Genomic DNA, 19,637 nt, shown 5'->3' with positions numbered 1-19,637 from the left:
CGGCGAGGCAGTGGGGGGGTTCCGCGGCGGGAACAGGTCCATTGGCTCCAGGATGGCCGTGGCCTGGCCCGGCCTGGCCCGAGCAGGGCCTGGCCGGGCCCACTGGGCCCTACTCGGGCCCTGCAGCCACCTGTCCCAGCGCCGGAAACGAGAGAGAGCTTGGAGGGGGAGTTTGCCTATTCTTAAATGTGGATAACAGAGGTGATCACAACTTTAAGTGGCTTAGAGAATTGTCCATATTCAAACTGGCCAGCTGATAGGTTCTATCAGTTCCCAGAGGAAACTGTAAGCACCCCTTAGCAAGGACGTCCCTTCCGGGACTATGCTTGCTAACCTATGACAACCTACTTCCCAATTTTATATTTTATAGAAGGTTTTCATGAGTGGCAGATACCCCAGCAAGAAATGCTGTGATTAAGTTGGTGCTGAAGGGTGTCAGGTGCAGGAGGGTAAGCTTGCCATCACACTAGATCTGCTCAGAATTTTGAGAAAGCTAGACTTTTTTAAGGTGAAGTGTTCTGAACAAATCATAGTCACAGGTCACTTTCAAACACTTGTCAAAAGTGTTACAAGACTATGTCAGATAGATGTAAAGCAATTAACTGTCAGTTCACAAGTTAGAACCAATTTGTTACAAAAGGCTGGAATGTTCCACTTTCCGTTTTCAGTGTTCCTAGGACTTTTCTAGATGCTGCTTCAGGATCAAATACCATCTTAACACAGCAATAAGCAACATGATAATTGAATATGTCTTAAAAAAAAAGTACAGTGAAACAGGCTCTGGTTTCCATCACCTGAGGTTTCTCATTCATGGTAGAAAATGAAACCAGGCACATGTGCTAATTCCTAGTTGTGAAACCGTGGATGCTGACATGTGCATGAGGAGTTGGACAGCTCTAGGGAAGGTGAAGTAACAGAGCAGTAGCCACTCTGCTGACTCTTACCTGTCTGTGGCCAGATTTCTCCATGCTCCTCTTTTCCACGAGTTCTCCCAGTCCTCATTTGCAGGAAGGGCTGTGAAGGGTTGTAAGGGGAAATTAATAAAGGTGGGGCAGAAGTAGATACTAACTAAGGGAAACAAGAATAATGCAAACGTGGAGTAGTGCTTCTGTGATGTACTCTCTCTGTTGGTGTTTGTGTGGGGGTCAGAATCCCGCTGAGCAAAGGGTTGTGATTTGGTTTTAGTACCCCTGGTAGTTTTTCTGTGAACTTTTCCAGTTGCCTCTTAAAATCACATAACATTGTAGCACAGACAACAGCCTGTGACATGGGGTTCCACTGGCTGGTGACATGTTTTGGGAGGGACCCTCTGTGATACCTGTGAGCCAAACACCTGCTGGCTGGATTTGTTATTCCACAATTCTGTCATGGAATGGGACAGTGAACCCAACCCCTGTTCATTTCCTTGCACCTGTAATAGATTTATAGACCATTTGTACTGGAAATGCAGTCTTTTCTCATCTTCAGGTGATGGAGGGATATAGAATTTTTTGGAGGAAAACATATGAAATTTGTAATGATTTGGTGAACTACTTCATGCAGCTTTGAAGCTTGATGTTTAAAAAAGACATCTAGGGATAGGTCTTATCTTTCTTCTATCTCTAAATCTATATGTGCGTATCAAATTTACCACTTGGCTCCTTGTGTAAAAGCTGTATTGTTTTGAGAGCTGGGTAAAGTAGATTTAGTAAACTTTTTTTCTTTGTTAATACTTTTTCAGGTAAGGCTGAATGTTCTGTTGCAGTATGTGTATTATACATCTCTTGACATACATATGATCTTCCAAACGAAGTAATTTTCTTTTATTAACTTTGGTTATTAGATAGCTTTCTGATTTCGCTGTTGGGAAGCTGAGGAAAAAGTTCGTATTTTCACTGGGTGGGTTTTTAAGATGATGGTAACAAAACCTGACTGGTGTTAAGATCTTCAGCTCAACACAATTTCTACCTTGTGTGATTTCGTAGTATATTAAGAGAATTGGCAGGTTTCAATTGAGGCTTATCTTCTGTTATAGAGCCTGCATTTCTCTGAATATAAGTAGGAGTCTTGAAGAAAGTTTTGTTCAAGATTTATGCAAATATTTATTTACACACAGAATAGACATAAAAGTTGGAAGAACACCTCTAAAGATGTCTTTATCATTTGCTTTGTCTGTTGTGTGTGCATACATGCTGTTCTTAGTGGTATTGATGTTCTTTGTCCTTAGTTGTAGGAGCAAAGCAACTGTGATGAGATTGAGCACTGAAAACCTTAATGCTTTGGAAATACAGCTGTGGTTGTTCTGTGTTACATTCCTGAAGTGTTCTGAGCAGAGGAGATTATGGATTAATTAAACAGTGGATGAGGTGAATGATGGGATTCAGAGTCAAAGGTTGTGTAAACCTGAGTTACTCCTGTACTGTGGAGACAAATAACTTGCTTTCCAATTTTAAGTGCCTCAAGTGATGGGACTTCCTGAACTTCTCTTAAAGAACACAGAAACATTTTAATATCCATGTTATTCTAGTTTTCTTTTTCTTTGAGTATCTTTTGAGTAATCTCCCTTGGCTATGTTCAGGCCTTTCCAATATGTATGCCCTCACAAAAAGAGCTGAGGAATGTTGTTAGCCAGTAAATCTATTTACTAACTTTTTCTGTTTGTTCTTATCTCATCAGATAGCTCAACATGAACATTAACCATCGAGATCATTTAAAAAGTGAACAGAATAATATTTTTGCTTCTGAGATCTGGCTACGGGATTCTGGGTTTCTCCTGCAGTGCAGTCCTATTCACTGCCTTTTCCTGAAACAGGACATGGAGCTACATTCCTTTCTTCATGTTAGGTGCTAAAAAAGTTATTTGTTTCATCAGAGGAAATGCAGATCCATGAAATTACATTTTGTGCAAGTAAGTTAATGAAGGGGTATTTAAACTTTGCTATTGCATCATTGCTCTTTTGTTTATATTGATACAGCTCCCACAAGTCCCTGTCAGGATTGAGTTCCAAGCAGTAAAGGTGGTTATTGTCAGAGAACCATTACAGTTTTAAGCTCCTCTGCAATTTTGTCGTGCTCTTGAGCTTCTGCCTTGGTTATATGGTTATCAGCATAGTTAAGAAAATGAGTCTGTGTGCATCGTCCTTCTGGGAATGCGTGCATGAACTCAGAGATAGGTAAAAGTTTCTAGAACTGTGGGTTTAGTTTCTTGAATGCTTCATGCCAGCAGGCCTATCTAGAGGAAGTCTTGGAGTAGGGGTTGTTTTCTGTTTCTGTGTCCAGCTGATGGAAGCACTTTGTTCAGGAGGGAATTCTCTAGTGAAGTGCTGAAATAACAAGAGCACCTGATAAAAGCCCCAAGGTATTCATCAGACTGCAGTTAACAGTGGCTTCCACTGCTGTTACAGCTTTGGGGAAGTCTGATGTGCTGTACAAGTAAAATACGAGGGTATTAACTTGGAATTTATTCAGCTAATGTGATGGCTCTCAAAGGAGGTTGAAGTTTGACTGCTGATGAAGCTGAATTTATTAAACTGAAAATGACAACACATTTTCAGTGCTTAAATTATTATATGCCTCTTTTTCTCTGAGGAGTAAATAACCTTGAAAAACCTGAATGTTGTTGATTATTCATTAAGTATTCTAATGGATATATAACCTTTGGGGAGTGGGAAATAGAGAAGTTTAGAGTTCAGGTTAAAAAACCAGCTATTTCCTCTCTTTTGTGAAGAGGCAGTGGTTTTTTGGGAAAATTTTGGATTTCTGACTTGCGAGAATACAGTCCTTCAGCTGCTGAGGCTTGTAAAGCACCCTTAACGTCATAGTTTGAAAGGTGCTGTAAACATGTCAGTATCACACACAAAAGCATATTTCAGCTGTATCCAGAAATCTGTTTCCTTTTGCAGTTTGTGACTGTATGGAACTTGAGTACCATCATCCGAGGGAGGCAAAAATATTTTTTCATAGTGTCTGAAGTGATAGGTGTAGTATATGGTAGGAGTCTGCTGAGCAGTGTTAAGAGCTGAGGAAGTGTTTGCTTTTGGCTTCATATAAATTCTAGCAGTTCGCCCACTTGTAGGAGAAAAAATTTGTGTACTGATGCTTAGCAGATAAGTAATCCTTGTTTTAATACTTCTCTAGTTAAACTTTTGAATGTTTTGATTTAATGTAAGGTTTGAAGAACTGTTTCGTGGCTTGTGTAGATTAATAGGTCCTGTTCAGTTAAGACTAGTCTGAGTTATAGTTGAAAATCCTCACTGTGCCCCAGTTGAAGCCTGAACCCAGTGTACAGCTTGAGAAGTTTGATTCATCACAGTTGACTTTGTTGTTTCTGCTTTTACCTTAATTCTGGTTCCTCCTGATGTGTTTTGTTGCAGGTTGTCATTAACTCTGTTGGCAATGTCTATGATTTTATCTGCCTCTGTGGTCCGTGTGAGGGATGGACTCCCACTGTCTGCATCTACTGATTATGACCAGAGCACGGGAATGCAAGAATGTAGAAAATATTTTAAAATGCTCTCAAAAAAACTTTCTCAGCTTCCTGACAGATGTACTCTGAAAACTGGACAGTATAATATAAAGTAAGGCTTCTAATTTGTGTATTTGCAACATCCTGGGTGATGTGTGTCTGTAAGTTAAAAAGTTAACAGTTCACATTAGAAACGTTTAATCAGAATAAGATTCTTGGCACTATTTATGTAGCAGAAACTTAGAACTGATTCAAAACTGAGAAATTGTAGGAAGATTTGAACCTACACAAACTTCCATGGAAGTTCCTTTACAAGGGCACCAAATCGTAGGACAACATCATAGGAAGAGTGGCTTTACATTGAAAGAATAGGTTTGGATTAGATATTTGGAAGAAACATTTTATTGGTTATAGTTCACTTACACTTTAGCTGACCTTAATTCTGATTCTAATTTAGATGTTTTAAATGAGGTGAGTAATTTCATCTTAGCCTCTAGTAACCATGTAGAAGTTACAGTGGTGGAAAGTGTACCACGTGAATGATCCTAGAATGATCCTGGTGAGCCCTCTCCATCTCCCACTGGGATATGTGAGTTTCCATCATTTCTTGGATTAAGGCCCAGATTGGACTAAATTGTTTCAGTCTTTTTTTTTTTTTTTTAAGCAGGCCAACTGTAGTTGGCCTGTAAACTGATAAACTTTTAAGAATGAGATGTAAGGCTTCATCAGGATAGTTTTTACTACTTTTGTCTTTGATTAGTTTTAATACTGTAAGTTATTCAGCAAGATTTTGAAGATATTTGAATGTGTCATGAAAACCTGATGAAAACGCTAATGAATAGCCTAAATCCAACAGGGAATAATATGTATATTGAAAACTGTCCTTTTCTGATTTCATATTTGCCATCTCTGGTTGTCCTTGCAACTATCTTTTGAGAATTATTAATTCTGCATTCTGCAGAGCAGTTTTATTTCTTCCCATGTTCTAGAAAGAACCAACAGCCCTACCCCCCCAATCTGATAATAAGGTTTTGCATTTTTGGGCTGTACCAGCTCAGATATTGTACATTTGAGATGAGTGTAAAGCTGTTATGGGACAAACCTGCTGTGTTTCTGCATCCTAAAAGCTTTCTTGTTTTCTCTTTCACATGTGTGTAATACAGCTTCTTACATGATTCTACATTGTGGTGTTCAAGTAAAACATCACGTAAAAGTAACTTGTTTTTCTTCTAGAATAGTGTTGGACTTTTCAGTAAACATTTATTCCTTTGCTGCCCCAGATAAGTTTTTGTTTTTCTGATTATAGAATATGAGATCAGACTAGAGAAGCAGTTAATTCACTGGATTTAAATTTGAAATTTTGAATATGTTTTCTCAATTCTAGCTTTATAAGTTCTCTGGGAGTAAGCTATATGATGTTGTGCACTGAAAATTATCCCAGTGTCCTGGCTTTCTGTTTCCTGGATGAGCTTCAGAAGGAGTTCATCACTACCTACAATATGATGAAGACAAATACTGCTATCAGACCGTACTGTTTCATAGAGTTTGGTAAGGATCTGACTTTTCCCCCCTTCATTCTCATACTAAGACAAATGAGTATTTAAATAGATGCAACTTAATGCACACACAAAAAAAATGTCCAAAGCAGTTTATAGCTCTGTTTCAGGTGGATTTAGAATCTGATTTAACTCCTGTTAGAGTCAATAAAGAAATTCTTCTGGGGGCATTAAATTAGGCTACTAGTGTTTTGTCCAAACTTACTTCTGTTCATTCCAGTAGGTTTTGGTTTAAGCCTTGTGTGACCAACTCTGGAGTTCGTCTTCTAGATAATATTACTAGGAGTTGTTTGACTTCATACCTGTTGAAATACTTAACCTGTGAAGTCATTGAGCTTCAGAAATTTCTCAAGTGAAATTTCTCAGTTTCATGTTAGCTCGTAGCTATGCTACCTTTTCTTCAATACATGAAAGGGAGAAATTTTTATTTGTCTAACATGTAGGGAAGCATTTAATCTTCAGACTCCAAATGCATCTCATATATACCAGGTAACAGCTGTTATGAATTCCATTAATTTATGTTGCTTTAGTACTATATATTAGAAATTACTGTAATTGGATATTCTTATAAAACACATTAGAGCAAGAAGAACAACAATTTTAGAAACATGGGGGAAGGATATTCCAGTTGGTTAATTTCTGTCTATAGTTCAGTCAGTCAGTTGTTGACAATTTCTATATAACATTATTGTCCTCCTTTTGAAAATTTCTATGAACACTTTTTTTCTTCCACAACATAATTTTTTCATAAGGATATTTACTAAACTAACAGAAAAGCTAGAATAAGGCAGTAAATCCATTGTATTAGAAATGCATTTGGTCTCATGCAATGAAAAGTCATTAGTTTATTCACAGTTACTATGTAATTATATTTTTAGAGCTTAATTTTTTTTGAACTGCAGAATTAAATAACCCATGATGTATTAGGCGCAAAACAGAAATAGTGTTTAAAATCCAAGATAAATACAAATATTTCAAACAATATATTTCAATTTGTGAACTGAAAAGATGCATGGTTCTGGATTACGTAATTAACAAAACCCCACTTTTTTATTTTAAATTTTGCACAGATAATTTCATTCAGAGGACCAAACAGAGATACAACAACACACGTTCTTTGTCAACAAAGATGAATCTTGCTGATATGCAGACAGAAATCAAACTGAGACCACCGTACCAAATTTCTGTGTCAGAACTTGGTTCAGCCAACGGCTTTTCACATATATCTGTGGGGGAGTATAAGAATACTGGTAAGATATCTGCAGGTAAGTTCCAGGCTTCTGTAGTTGTATCCTTAAATGAGACAGATGCAACAAAATTCATTGTTTTTCTTAAAAAAGCTTTTTTTCATGTTTCTAAAACGTAAAGCTGGAATGACCTAATGTGTATTTTAGCTCAGACGTCTGTTTTATCCCCTGTTCCAAATGCTTACTTTCCCAAGGCACTCAGAGGGAGAAATGGGTTTCTTAAGTGTATGGCTTTATTGAAGGAAAAAATCCCTGCAAATGAAGATGAGCACTTCACAAGAAGATGATCTTTTTCTGACCTTCTAAGATTTCTGAAAATTTTTATTGTTTCTGTCCAGTAAGACTCAGTGTTGTCATAAGCTGAGGACAGTGTCAGGAGTTAGAGCAGCTGGAGGGAGAAGCATCTCTGTTGGAAGCCTTTGCAATGGTGAAAATCCAAAGAGCTCTGCTGGCTAAAAGATGCACTGTCTAAAATGAGTGCCCTGTGTACCATGTTAAGAATTGCAATTTTGTACAAAACTGCCAATTTCATTTAAGCAGTTGTTAATTTTTTTAAACGAATTTCATTTATTTCATGTAGGAGTTAAATGTGGAATTGCAGGGTTGAGCTGGGTTAAAGGTTTGTGCTATTAAGTGAATCTTCTGAATTGGTTTGAGGCCAACCCTCAGATGTTTCCCAGCAGGACAGAAAGAAAATGCCAAATCCTTGCACTGGTACATGGACTCCACATGTGAAACTGACATCATCTGATTTCAGTTCTCCAAGTTTAGTGAAGCAAAATCATAAATATAATGGAAGGAAGTGTTGATTTTAATTAGTTAATGTATTTCCCTTTTTTTTTTCCCAAAAGTACCTCTGTGTCTAAATTATTCTGAGAAGGCACACATTGATGCTGTTCACTTGACAGTGTCAGGGTGCAATCATAAATCATAGAATTGCAATTGTAAATCTAAACATCTAAACAATGTTGTAATAAATGAGATTTTGTGCAGTTTATGTATATGTATGTATTAATAGGATCTCTTTGCCTGTATATTATTCTTATTACGTACTTACTCATAAGGATTACTCTAGAAGATTGAAAACTGCTTTCTATGGAAGATGAAAACCAGACAAAATCAGTAGGGTACCCTGTTCATACTCTGGGGCCCTGATTCTGAGAATTCCAGGTGCTATGAGACAGTGTAGAAATAGCTTACAATCTCTGTATTTGCAATTTAACAGTATTAGAGTTAGATTCAGAAAGATTAATAAAGGAAAAGTGTGAAGGTGTTTAAATTGTTTAAAAGAATGGAATCATTTAAGCGCTGTACATACCTTTGTCATCTTTTTACATGTGTGGGCTCTTTTGAAAGGTATGTAATGCTGTGATACCACTCTTTTGCCACTTTTGCTTCTTACATTGTTGTTTACTCCTACTGTTCTGGTGTAATCCTGCTTTGTGGAAAAGGTTATGGTAGCAGAAGTGGCAGCTGGTTAGCTCTGAAAATTGTCTAGATTCGAACTTCCTGCAACTGTGAAGAGAAAAAGCAGTAAGCATGAGAGAACTCAGCCTGTGTCAAAATCGGCTGTCTCTTAAAAGTTGTCCTTGTAGTGGGAGATGTGATTTTCATCATTTTTTTGAGTAAGAGTGTTGGAAGGTAATATAGGCCTAAATTAAAACACACAGGGACCATTTCCCTTTTTACTAAAAATGAAGATTTGAGAATAATTTCCAGGTGATCTTCTAATTTTTTTTTACTTACCTCTCTACAACTTCTTACAGAAGTAGTTCTGTTGTCCTCTTTTCTTTCCATGTCGATTTTCTTCTGTTTCTCTTTCAGTTGTTTTTCACTTTCTTCTTCCTCTGAATTCCATAGATCTCTGTTCAGTTATCCACTTCCTTCCTTGAGTTGCTGTAGAAACTCACCATCAAAGGGCTGTACGTTATGAGAGGTTGGCACTTTGCTCCTTCTTCAGCTCTTCACATTTTAGATGCTATTGAATAACAGTCTTTTTTAGCAAGTCTGCTAATAGTTTTGTAGTTCTTTACATTCAACACTTCTCTCCACCCTTGAAAAGAACTTTCCCTGCATGTTTGCTGCCCACTCAGTTGGCTAGACTTCCAAGTTTCTCCTTTTGCTCTAAGGACAGATTCTCACAAAAGGATATGTTTTGCCTAGTGGAATTTCCTGAATATGCTGTGCTGTTAAAAAGTAGGACTTGCTATAAGTGAACTGTGTTAAATGAAGTTGGAGAGCATGCAGAGGTAGGAAGTTAGGTGGATGCAAATCTCGTTTTGTTATGCAGAATGGCAGAGTTGGAGGCATTAGTTTGGGGCGGTGGGGAAGCAGTGGCTCTTACTTGCTCACACTGTAACTGGATGTGTAGCCAGGGTATGGTGTCCAGGCCTCCTGTGTTGGCAGAGTGCTTGCAGCAGCAGGCCTTTTCCCTCAGAGAGTTATGCACTGCAGTGAGGAGTAGGGGTAATTCTGCATGTGGGAAGCATAAAGTGTGCAGATTATGGATGGAATCTTGCCTCAAAGGTACATGTAGGTGTTGGCAGGCATTAGAAATAGGGTCACAGCATGCTGATGTGTGATGTTTCAGATTAGGATAAAATTACTATTTTCTGAGCTTTTTTACAGTGAAGGAACATTTGTCAAATTGAAGGGTTTTTTTGCCTGGTGGTATACTCCGTGCTTTTGGGTTTGGGGTTTTTTTTTTACATTTTAGTTTGAAATAAACATCCGTATGAGTAGTGCAGTTTCTCATGTCCTGTAAATTTCCTGAATTTTTATTTAAATGTAAACATTAAATTCAGAATTTCTGCTTTATTTGAACTGAGAATTTTTGATACAGCACTTACCATATTTCTAAGATTGATGGATGTACCAATTCAAAGTCAATTGTCCTTTACCATGCCTTCTCTGACATTCCTTCTTCATTCTTTTGGTTTTGCCTTCATCTTTTTGTGTATAAATGACCCTTGTTGCTTTGATTGTCACACTAAAATTTATCAGTCTCTGGAGAGTTTAATGACATTAGTAGTGGTGCACAATGTCCTTTACATTTTTTTGGATTTTTTTCATATTTTAATAAGAGAGAAGTTAGTATTTTAAGAGCCTTCGTAGACCATCTTGATTTAGCTGACCAGATCCTTTTCCCTCCATGGTTCTCAGAGAGGTGTTTTAAATGCTGGTTTAGCTCATGATGATTTTAAGTTACCCAATACATGGGGAAAAGGAGATTTTCTGGAGAGCTGCGAGTGGAGAGCAGTGAACTAATTTTATCCACCAGTTAATGGAATAGAATTACTTTTGGCTAAAAACAGTCATACACACCCTCAGCTTTTTCCACTCTCTAGATGAGATGGTTTAAAAAAAGCCAAAACAAAACAACCAGTTGGGAGTCATTGAGAAAGAGTGGTTTGGTATGCAGGTAGCATATCTAGCATATCTAACCTTAACTGAGTGATTACTGGGAGTAATGTGCCCTACAGTTAGAAAAGCAGTGAGCTCTCAAAGTTAAACGTGGGTTATGCCTTTGTTTAAAAAAACCCCCAACTATTAAATTATACACTATTAAATTCAGCACAAATGAATTAACTGAACTCATCCTGTATTTTATTTTTGTGTTATTGTACACTCATAATTAGACAGCCCTGCCTGCTTATCAATGTGAAATAGCTTTTGTTGGGTTTTTTTAGGTTCCGTAACTTCATAAACTGTTAGAGAAACCTTTTTCCTGGATCTGTGCAATACAAACAACCAGGATTGACACCCCTCTCTCTATTAATGTTACAGTTCATTAACCACATTGTTCACATCTTTACACTTGGTTGATTTGAACAGAATGATTTGAGTGCAGCTCAGTAGTCCCATTGTTTTCCCAGTGTTGCCCAGACTGTTAAGAGTTTTGCATTGTTTTTTCACATTTGCTTTCTGTTATTCATTATGGAAAAGGACAGTAATGAGGAACATACGTGGTTGTTACATACTTGTGACCCTAGATAAGCTTGAAAGAGCGGGTGTGCGTGGAAAGAGTGTTTTTTTGTGTTTCAATTTAATGTGTTTTACTTATAAGCGGCTAAGCACAATCGGAAGTTTCAGAGCTGTCTCTGCATGTGTGTCTTTGGTAGCACTCACTGTTTTTTAAGGAAGGGGACTGTGATAGCTTTGCCTCAAATGTTCTGTTCAGCAAACAAGCTAAATCAGTCTCAATGTCTCACTAATGCATTTGTGTTAAAGAAGAGTAGAGGTTTTGAGAGAAGCTCTGAAGTACGTGACTTTTTAGCAGGTTACTAATTATGGACAGATTTCACTAGCAAGTGCATCTTTTACTATTGATTTCCTGGCCTGTCTGAGCGGCCATCAGTACCATACTGAATAAATGGAACATATTGAGATAAAGACTAAATATAACAAGACAATTATATATGTGAACTGGAGGAAAGTTTACTTTTTGCTAAACCTTGTGCTGAAAGATTTGTCTTTTTAGAAAAAAACTTGACATTTTGTGGTTTGCTTCAGTGATCTCTTGAGCTAGAAGCCACTGAAAAATGACATTATTATTTTACTGAATTTCTGAAGGCATTGCTTTGACCTTTGATATCTTTTTGTGATCTGCTTTTCAGCTCCTCATCAGCGTCTGGAACCTGTGACTCTGCCAGGGATTGTTTCATTTGTGCTTAGTCTGTTATGTGGAGCTTTGAATTTAATCCGTGGCTTCCATGCCATAGAAAGCCTTCTCCAGGTATTGTACATGTTTATAAATTTAAAAGTTATGCATCATAGCAATCACAATTTTCATTTTAGAAGATGCTATATGAACTAAGTCGTGCCAGTTTTATTTCAGAAGTACTGTTTGTGAGGTCAGGCCTCTGTTATGAAACCCGTATTGTTTGTGATCTGTGCATCCTCCTTGAGTGTGCTGCCTCATTCATCAAGGCTGTGAGTTTCAACAGCAGTGGAAGGTGGGTGGCCAGCTCCTTCCCTGGTACCTTGGTAGCAGTGAGGATGTGAACATAATGTTCTGTTTTCTAAATTTATGCCAGGGTATGAGGCGTTTAATTTCTATAGATGCTATTTAAAAGCACTTGAGTGAAATGATGAACAGCTTTGAAAATCGGGGCAGTTTTTGAAAAGTCCAGAGAGCGGGAATCTTTAAACAGATTCTGTAAAATCGTTTTTTAGAGAACTTTTTTAGTTTTTTAAAATAAACCTTATTTCTCATTGTGTGCTGAAAGGATCAGTGTTGGAAAATAGTCAAGTGATTTCTTCTAAACTCCCCTCACCTCCTCAAACAACCCCCCCGTCACCAAACAAAGTCTCCCAAACCCATTTTTTTCTGTAAAATCTCTACTGTGACCCTCCCTGTAGCCTTTCAGTTTCTTTCTATTCCATTTCTTGTGCTGGTTGTATTCTCACAACTGCTGCAGTGTCACTAATAATGGTTTATGCTTTCAAGCAATTCAGGTGAATATGCTGGTAGTGCTTGCAGGCATGCACAGAAAGTTCATGTGTGTTGCCACAAAAAGAAAAAAAAAGATTTCCTTACCATTTAATGGCTGTTATTATGGTGATAGACATAGAAACTAAAAGCCCCATGGAAGTTTTCTGAAAGAAAATGGTAATCCTCTTGCTTGACTGATAGATAGTCTTTTATTCAAACTTATCTGGACTTTATAGTTATTTGGGTTGGAAAAGACCTGAGTCCAACCATAACCCAGTGCTGCCAAGTTCACTAAACCACGTTCCAAAGTGCCTCATCTACAAAGCTTTTAAATTCCTTCAGGGATGGTGACTCAACCACTTCTCTGGGCAGCTTGACAGCCCTTTCAGTGAAGAAATTTTTCCCCTGGTGCAACGAGGCCGTTTCCTCTCATCTTACCCCATGTTACTTGGGAGAAGAGCCCCACCCCCACCTTGCTACAGCGTCCTTTTTAAGGTAGTTGCAGAGAGCAGTAAGTTCTCTCCTGAGCCTCCTCTTCTTCAGGCTAAACAGCCCCAGTTTCCTCAACTGCTCCTTGTAAGTCTTGGTCTCTAGGCCAAGTACAAATAGTACTGAACAGATTTCTGTCAGTTAGTGTGATGTTGCTAAAACTATTTTGTTACCTTTCTGCAGCTGATTTTTTTAAAAGGAATGCCAATGTTAGATTAATCGATTTAAGTGATGACAGGACATCCAGTTAATTTTATTCTCTATGTTACTGCATCTGGAGGTAATAGATTGCAGTACAGATGGAAGATAATTTTTATTTCTGACAAATGAGGCACACTAAAAATCCATTAAAATTCCTCTTAATTAATTTTATTATAGAAAAATCCACAAGGTTTAGGGAGAAGTAGTCCAAAACACAGTTAATGGAACGTGTTCTGAGAAGTCATTCAAAAGCATCTCTTTGAATTACTGTTTGCTTTATAATCAGTGTTTTTATTTGGCTGTTAGTAAAATTCTGTTACAATCTGTAACTGTGCTCCACCAGATATGCAGTGGCACTGGGGCAAAGACGTACTGGGTAGAAGTTACTGTGTTGTGGAAGTCATTTTTATGTGCAGACATGCAAAGTTTTTCCTAGTCAGCATTGGAGATGGAAATGCTTCACACTGAACATCTTTGTGAATGGACCACTATCTTCTCAAAGTGGTATTTGCTCTCAAGGAAGAACATTTGCATGAGTACCCATTGTTTTCTTGGGAAAGTTTCTGGTGGTTGCAGATGTTTGTTAGAAATGCAGTTAAAATAGTCACTGAGCATGTAAATTTACTCTGTTCAGCTCTCTATAGGAACTGTAACAATTTGTTTGAAAAAGTTAAAGGATTTGTTTTGTTTTCTAAACACATAGTAGAAAAACCTGTCACTTCAAGTAAATTTTTCCATCTTTCCTTCAAGAAAGCATTATTTTCCGAGTCTCTGATAAATTCCTGTGCTGCTGTTCACTCTCACTGCATGAGCACAAAGCTGCCTTCGTTTTGTGTGTAGAGTTTTACCCCACCCTAGTGGCCAGTTTGCATCCTTTCTGTTACCTCATTCCCATTTTCTGAAGCTTTAGGAAGGCACAATTCTACAAAGTTGCTATTAAAGGTAGTTACCAGTGTTTAGACTTGAATTTTCAAAGGCATCTGGAGAAGGTAAGTGTCCAGTGTTAGAGCTGGACTTCTTTAAAGCTTTTGAAAATCTTGGCAGGAGTTGTTTGGTGTGCACAAACATTTTGGTCAGACTCCAGATCACCATGATTTGTTCACAGACATGTAAGTAAGCACTGGTTAGTCCTAACTTTCATTTTACTGTGGTAAAGGAATTATTATAAATCTCTATGTGAAACTATTTTAGCATGCAGTAATTCATAACTTTCATACTGTAAATGCCTGGTATTTTACTGAAACATTGTAAAACATGGCTTTTTGTTTTATTCTTGCAGAATGAAGGTGAAGATTTTAGCTATGTTATTGCATTTTTTCTTGGAACGGTAGCCTGTTTGTACCAGGTGTGTTCTTCTGTTTGCATAATTCACTAAAGTTTAGAAACATTACCCAGTCATGCATAAGTGTCATCGTGTTTTCTTAAATGTCACAGATACTTGAATAGGGTGATTATAAAAAATAATTTCTGCTCTTTTTTATTTCATTAATCATTAGCTATCATGTAGTAGTAGATTGATACAAAGAGCTTCTGTTTGCCAGCATTTTTTCTCTAGTTGGATGATTAAGACAATTAAGATAATTATCTCTAAAGTCACGAGAAGTGGAGGTTATATTTTTTCCTTGAAGTCACAGTTTCATAGTTCAAGTAGACTTAACCATCTGAATAAATAGCTTACTGCTGCTTGCCTTTGGGCAGATTTGAAGTAAATGCAGTAAAACCTAAGCACTACACTGTAATTTTCTTCACTTGGTACCTTAACGTGCATCTCCTTCATTTTCAAAGCTTGTGGCCACTTTTCACTATGTTTTCCTTCTGCCTGACACTTCCCCTTAGTTTTCATGTCTGTCAGTTTTCCATTTCTGCATCTGAATTTGACTTTCCTCTGTAATTTATAACAAGGTATCATGGTGCCCATTGGCATTTGTCATTCAGTGACACTGCTGTTACATTAACCTATGTCTCTCATGCTCAGTTGCTGTTATAGTTACTTTGACTTTTAATATTGGACATGTGGAGTATGCAGTTTTTACTTGTTTCTGTGTGCCAGTGTTTAGTACAGTGTCAGACAATAAAATAAAAAAATGCCTTTCAGTCAGTCTTTTGTCCAGGTTGTCTGTAGTCTTCATTCTCTACAATATATCTCTAGCAAAATGTCACAGTGCAGCTTGTGTTCTTTAACACTTACTGACTTTCCATCAACTTCTTCCTTAAATAATTTAGATTGGTGTTAATTTTCCATGCCAACAGTCTGTTCCATATATCAAATAAGGTGGAGCTCCTCCATTCTTTTTTTGTGTAAAAAATACACATTTTCCCTCCTCTCCTAAATTGGAAACCTTATTCTTTATAAAGTATTCATGTCTGTGCATTGAGATGTGACAATGTGTATCTTTCCTCTACTGTTTGCCTTGAACAGAGCTGTCTGAAAGAAAGAATCTATGCAGGCTTTTTATTAATATTCAAAATACACCTGTTGAAACTCTGTTTCCCAGCCTCTGGTATCATTCCTGCAATATGTGATTGGTCAGTTTTCAGAATTAAGAGGGATATTGGTTCTCTGGCATGTTCTGATGTTCTTTTGCTACAGTTAAGAGCTCAGGACGTTAATTCCCTGTGTTGCATGACAGCACATTTCACTGTCATTCACCCACCAGGCATCCATTGTGCTGTATTGTCTCGTTCAGTTAATAACAACACAGCAGTGTGTCTCTAGTTTCCAAGAAATGCTAATTATAACCCAGGTGTGCAGGCAAAAGAACTGGACTTACATGGAATGTTTTAGGCTCACTGACATGTCTAGTGTTGTGTCATAGTTTCTAGTCTTTTGTAAAGAGGAAAGTAAAAACTGAGTTGTACCAGAAGTGCAAAGCATCAGGACAGGAGCTGAGCCTTCAGTCATCTCTTAACATTTATTTAAAAAAAAAAAATCAAAAATCAAAATCATCTTTGAAATCACACAGCGGAGCCTTCTCCATAAAAGCATGCTCAGTAATTGCCTTGATAACACTTCCCTTTAGTAGTAGAAAAACAACCCTCAGGAGTTCCGTAACAGGACTTGTTATAGTAAGGTATTAAAACTGCAGCATTTTGGCCTTTTAACTGTTTTTTTGGCCTTTTCATTTGTTCTGTAAGGGGCAAATCCAGTAGTTCAGACCTAGACCAATGAAAGGTATGTTTCAGAATTAATTTGAAACAGTTCCTCAGTAAAATTCACAGTCATGCAACATCATGCTACAGTAACATTTTTAAACTGCTGTAGTATTTGTTTTTTCAAGCCTTTATTAATCGTTTTGATGAAGCGTATCCTGACTCTTATTTTAATCTTGGAAGCAGTCACACTTGTTCATACATTGTCAGTGGAGGCGACAGCACTAGGAAATTATCTGAATTCTTATTGCTGAGATACCAGTAGCAACTAATTGCTCTTTTAGATATGATTTGTGAAACTGTCAGCACAAGTAGGTTGCATTTACTCTGCTCAAAATGACCAAGCAGGTTCAGAAGAATTCTGTCTGTATTCTGAAACGTGCAGATTATTCATCTCTAGTTTTACTTTGCTTTGGAGGAAGGACATACAAGTCTTACTGATAGTGCCAGTCCTCACCTCTCTGACAATATTTAGGTATCCAGATGCCACAAGTAGCTTTGCTGCTCTCAGCCACACTTGCAGTGGAAATGCATGCTTTATAACAAAGTGGTAGAGTTCAAGTAGAATATAAAGTGATCTCAATAAATTTCACTGTTCAGTTGCCCTTTTTTGAAGAACATGAAAAATGAAAATTGAGTTTTTTTGACTGATAAAGCATGGCAAATGCCCAGGAAGAACAGAAGTGGCACTTAGATAATCTGATGATGGATGCTGTTAAATCTGTGTGACCATGGTTATAAATCCACTGGGAACAGATTTGGAATAGCAAGTAAGCCTAAATACCGTTGTTATCTACCTTAAAGCTTAGAAAAAACTTCCCTCATCAGAAATGACCTGAATGCAGGGGAGGGCCAAAGCATTTTTTTTTTTTTTTTTAGCAGTTAAGGGAGTAGTTCAAACAATAGAAGAAATAAAAATCATGTCTGAGTAAAAGCTGTGTCCTTTTAGAGATAAAAATTGAGGCAAGAGACTTGAACACATTTCCAGTTACAATAGGCTGCAGGCTGAGTAGGAAACTGGGCAGTACTGACAGCCTGTGTTACACCACAGTGTGCAGAACAGACCCTAAAATGTGGTAGAATTACAGTAGAGTGGTTGTATTTCTCTCCAAGTGTGATCAGTGTTGCAGCAGCTGAAGCAGGGCAGTCTGCATCTGTGGGCCTCTGCACCTGCCAGGTAACCATCAGCATCATCCCTGGCAGGACACTGGGAGGTATCTGAGGGATTGCCTTGTGCTGAGCTCTGGGGCCCTGGTGTTGTCCTTGTCCTTCCCATTGCTTTTCTGAAGAAGACTTGGTGGGTCTTGTTCCTTCTCCACTGCTTGAATAGAACAGAGTGTATTTTGACCAGAGATTACCAGGAACATCCACTTTCTTTTGTCATGGGCCACTCATTGCAGCCTGTAATTAATTATTATGAGAGAACTGTTCTCAGAGAGGGTTTAATGCAAGCAAAATGTAACCTTGTATTGATATCAGGTGCTCTTCACCCTTCCTGACTGCTGAATTGATACTGTTCTTACATGTTTGATTCAGACTTTTCCTTGGTTTGGGCTGTAGTTTTTCAGTGACCAGATATGTTTCTTCAGTAGGAGTTATCTTCCATGAGGTAACCTGATTTCTTTATTTCCTGACAGTGTTACCTGTTTGTGTACTACACAGGCTGGAGGAATGCCAAATCCTTCCTGACTTTTGGGTTGATCTGCCTGTGTAACATGTACCTGTATGAACTGCGCAACCTGTGGCAGCTCTTCTTCCATGTGACTGTGGGAGCTTTTTCTACCTTACAAATCCGACTGCGACAACCCCAGGGGAAGTCCCCTGATTACAATGTCTGACAAGTCCTGGAACATTGAGACCAAGTCTTCTTCCAGTAGTTACTCTCAGGAATGTAAAGCTGTTCTCCAAAAGAAGAAGCTGTCTGAATGGGGCTTTTTTTTTTTTTTTAATAAATCAATGTAAGATGCTTGTGGACATTTTACACTTGGTGGTTGAACCTTTTTTTAAATTATTTTTTTATTTTCTTGAAAAGGACACAAAAGAATATGGGACTAGAGGAGGAAAGTGAAGCATATCCATGCAGTGAAATATATGTAGAATAGGACTGGTGGCGTAAAAAAGCTTCATTCATTCATTCATGGAGATAATTTGATGTGGAATTATCTGATGGTATTACATGATCACATTATCTGATGATAATGTGGAACCACGTTTATATGTTAATGGAGGAATGTGTAGAGTATATTCCGCATATCATAAAAGCTTTTCACTTCCAAGGTCAGTTTTGCCTTTGTGAGGCAGTAGGGAATAGGCTAAATAAGTAATAATAATGCTATTGCATATTAGCAAACTAGATGTGGAATATGTAAGTTACTAAATATTGGAATGTTTTGTTTCACATTGACATATATGTGAATGTTTTCTTAAAATGTAACCTGGAAACTCAGTTTCTGGGGATCAGCTTCACCCGTGGCACTCTGTCTTGTGCTATAAGTTCATTTATTGTTTTCATTTGTTATTTCCTTTGAATTATTCTTTGAAATTGATTTATGTAGATAGGGTTCATTTTTTGTAATTATTCAAAAAGTTCTGCCACTTAACTCAGGATTCCTGCACGCTTCATGTGTTTGGAAGGGTTGAAAGAGAAGGGATTGGTGAGTAAATGGAGTGACTTGTACTTGTTGGAATACTGTTCTTCTTTTTATATGTTCTTCCTTACCTTCAGAAATGGATGAATAATTAGCTCAAACCTGAGATAGACAACTGCTGACAGGAAAATAATAAATCAGTCTGATTAGCTTAAACAAGAAATACAGGGATTGTGTTGATTCTTCTGGCTTTACGGGTTGGGTGTTTTTGTGCTGGCATAAAACCTCTGTGATCTAGACTTATGTTTGAGAGAACCATCATATGCTCCTCAAGCTGGTGAATCAACCAGTAAAACCCAGCCAACCATGGAGTACCACCATCACTTCCACTGGGGTTTTATTTTTATATGACAGTTAGTTATGATGTTTCATCATGTACAAATAGATGTAGGTTATCTACAAGTTGTAATCAAGCCTTAATGGCAGGGATGTTGCCATGTTCTTGTGTTGCTGGGAATTGCTAGAGCT

At 37.7% G+C, this 19,637-nt stretch overlaps 1 protein-coding gene across 4 annotated transcripts in view; it reads left to right on the top strand.

Moving 5' to 3' along the window:
- SEC22A (SEC22 homolog A, vesicle trafficking protein) overlaps positions 1-19,334 on the top strand; it is a 20,505-nt gene extending 1,171 nt beyond the window's left edge. The window contains exons 1-8 of one of the 4 annotated variants that reach the window (XM_017740177.1): positions 2,207-2,345; positions 2,656-2,887; positions 4,353-4,556; positions 5,829-5,992; positions 7,071-7,265; positions 11,864-11,982; positions 14,651-14,716; positions 18,159-19,334. In XM_017740177.1, the coding sequence (XP_017595666.1) occupies positions 4,375-4,556; positions 5,829-5,992; positions 7,071-7,265; positions 11,864-11,982; positions 14,651-14,716; positions 18,159-18,359 (927 nt within the window). In that variant the 5' untranslated portion in view covers positions 2,207-2,345; positions 2,656-2,887; positions 4,353-4,374 and the 3' untranslated portion in view covers positions 18,360-19,334. Of the gene's footprint in view, positions 1-2,206; positions 2,346-2,655; positions 2,888-4,352; positions 4,557-5,828; positions 5,993-7,070; positions 7,266-11,863; positions 11,983-14,650; positions 14,717-18,158 lie in introns of those variants that run through there. The other 3 variants (XM_017740178.1, XM_008638243.2, XM_017740179.1) reach the window with 3 other exon arrangements.
- Positions 19,335-19,637: the final 303 nt, after the last annotated feature.

This window comes from Corvus brachyrhynchos, unplaced genomic scaffold (assembly GCF_000691975.1).
Source record: "Corvus brachyrhynchos isolate BGI_N302 unplaced genomic scaffold, ASM69197v1 scaffold126, whole genome shotgun sequence".
NCBI classification, from domain to species: Eukaryota; Metazoa; Chordata; class Aves; order Passeriformes; family Corvidae; genus Corvus; species Corvus brachyrhynchos.
The sequence above is the reverse complement of the archived record's forward strand: the minus strand, read 5'-3'. Positions and strand labels throughout refer to the sequence as shown.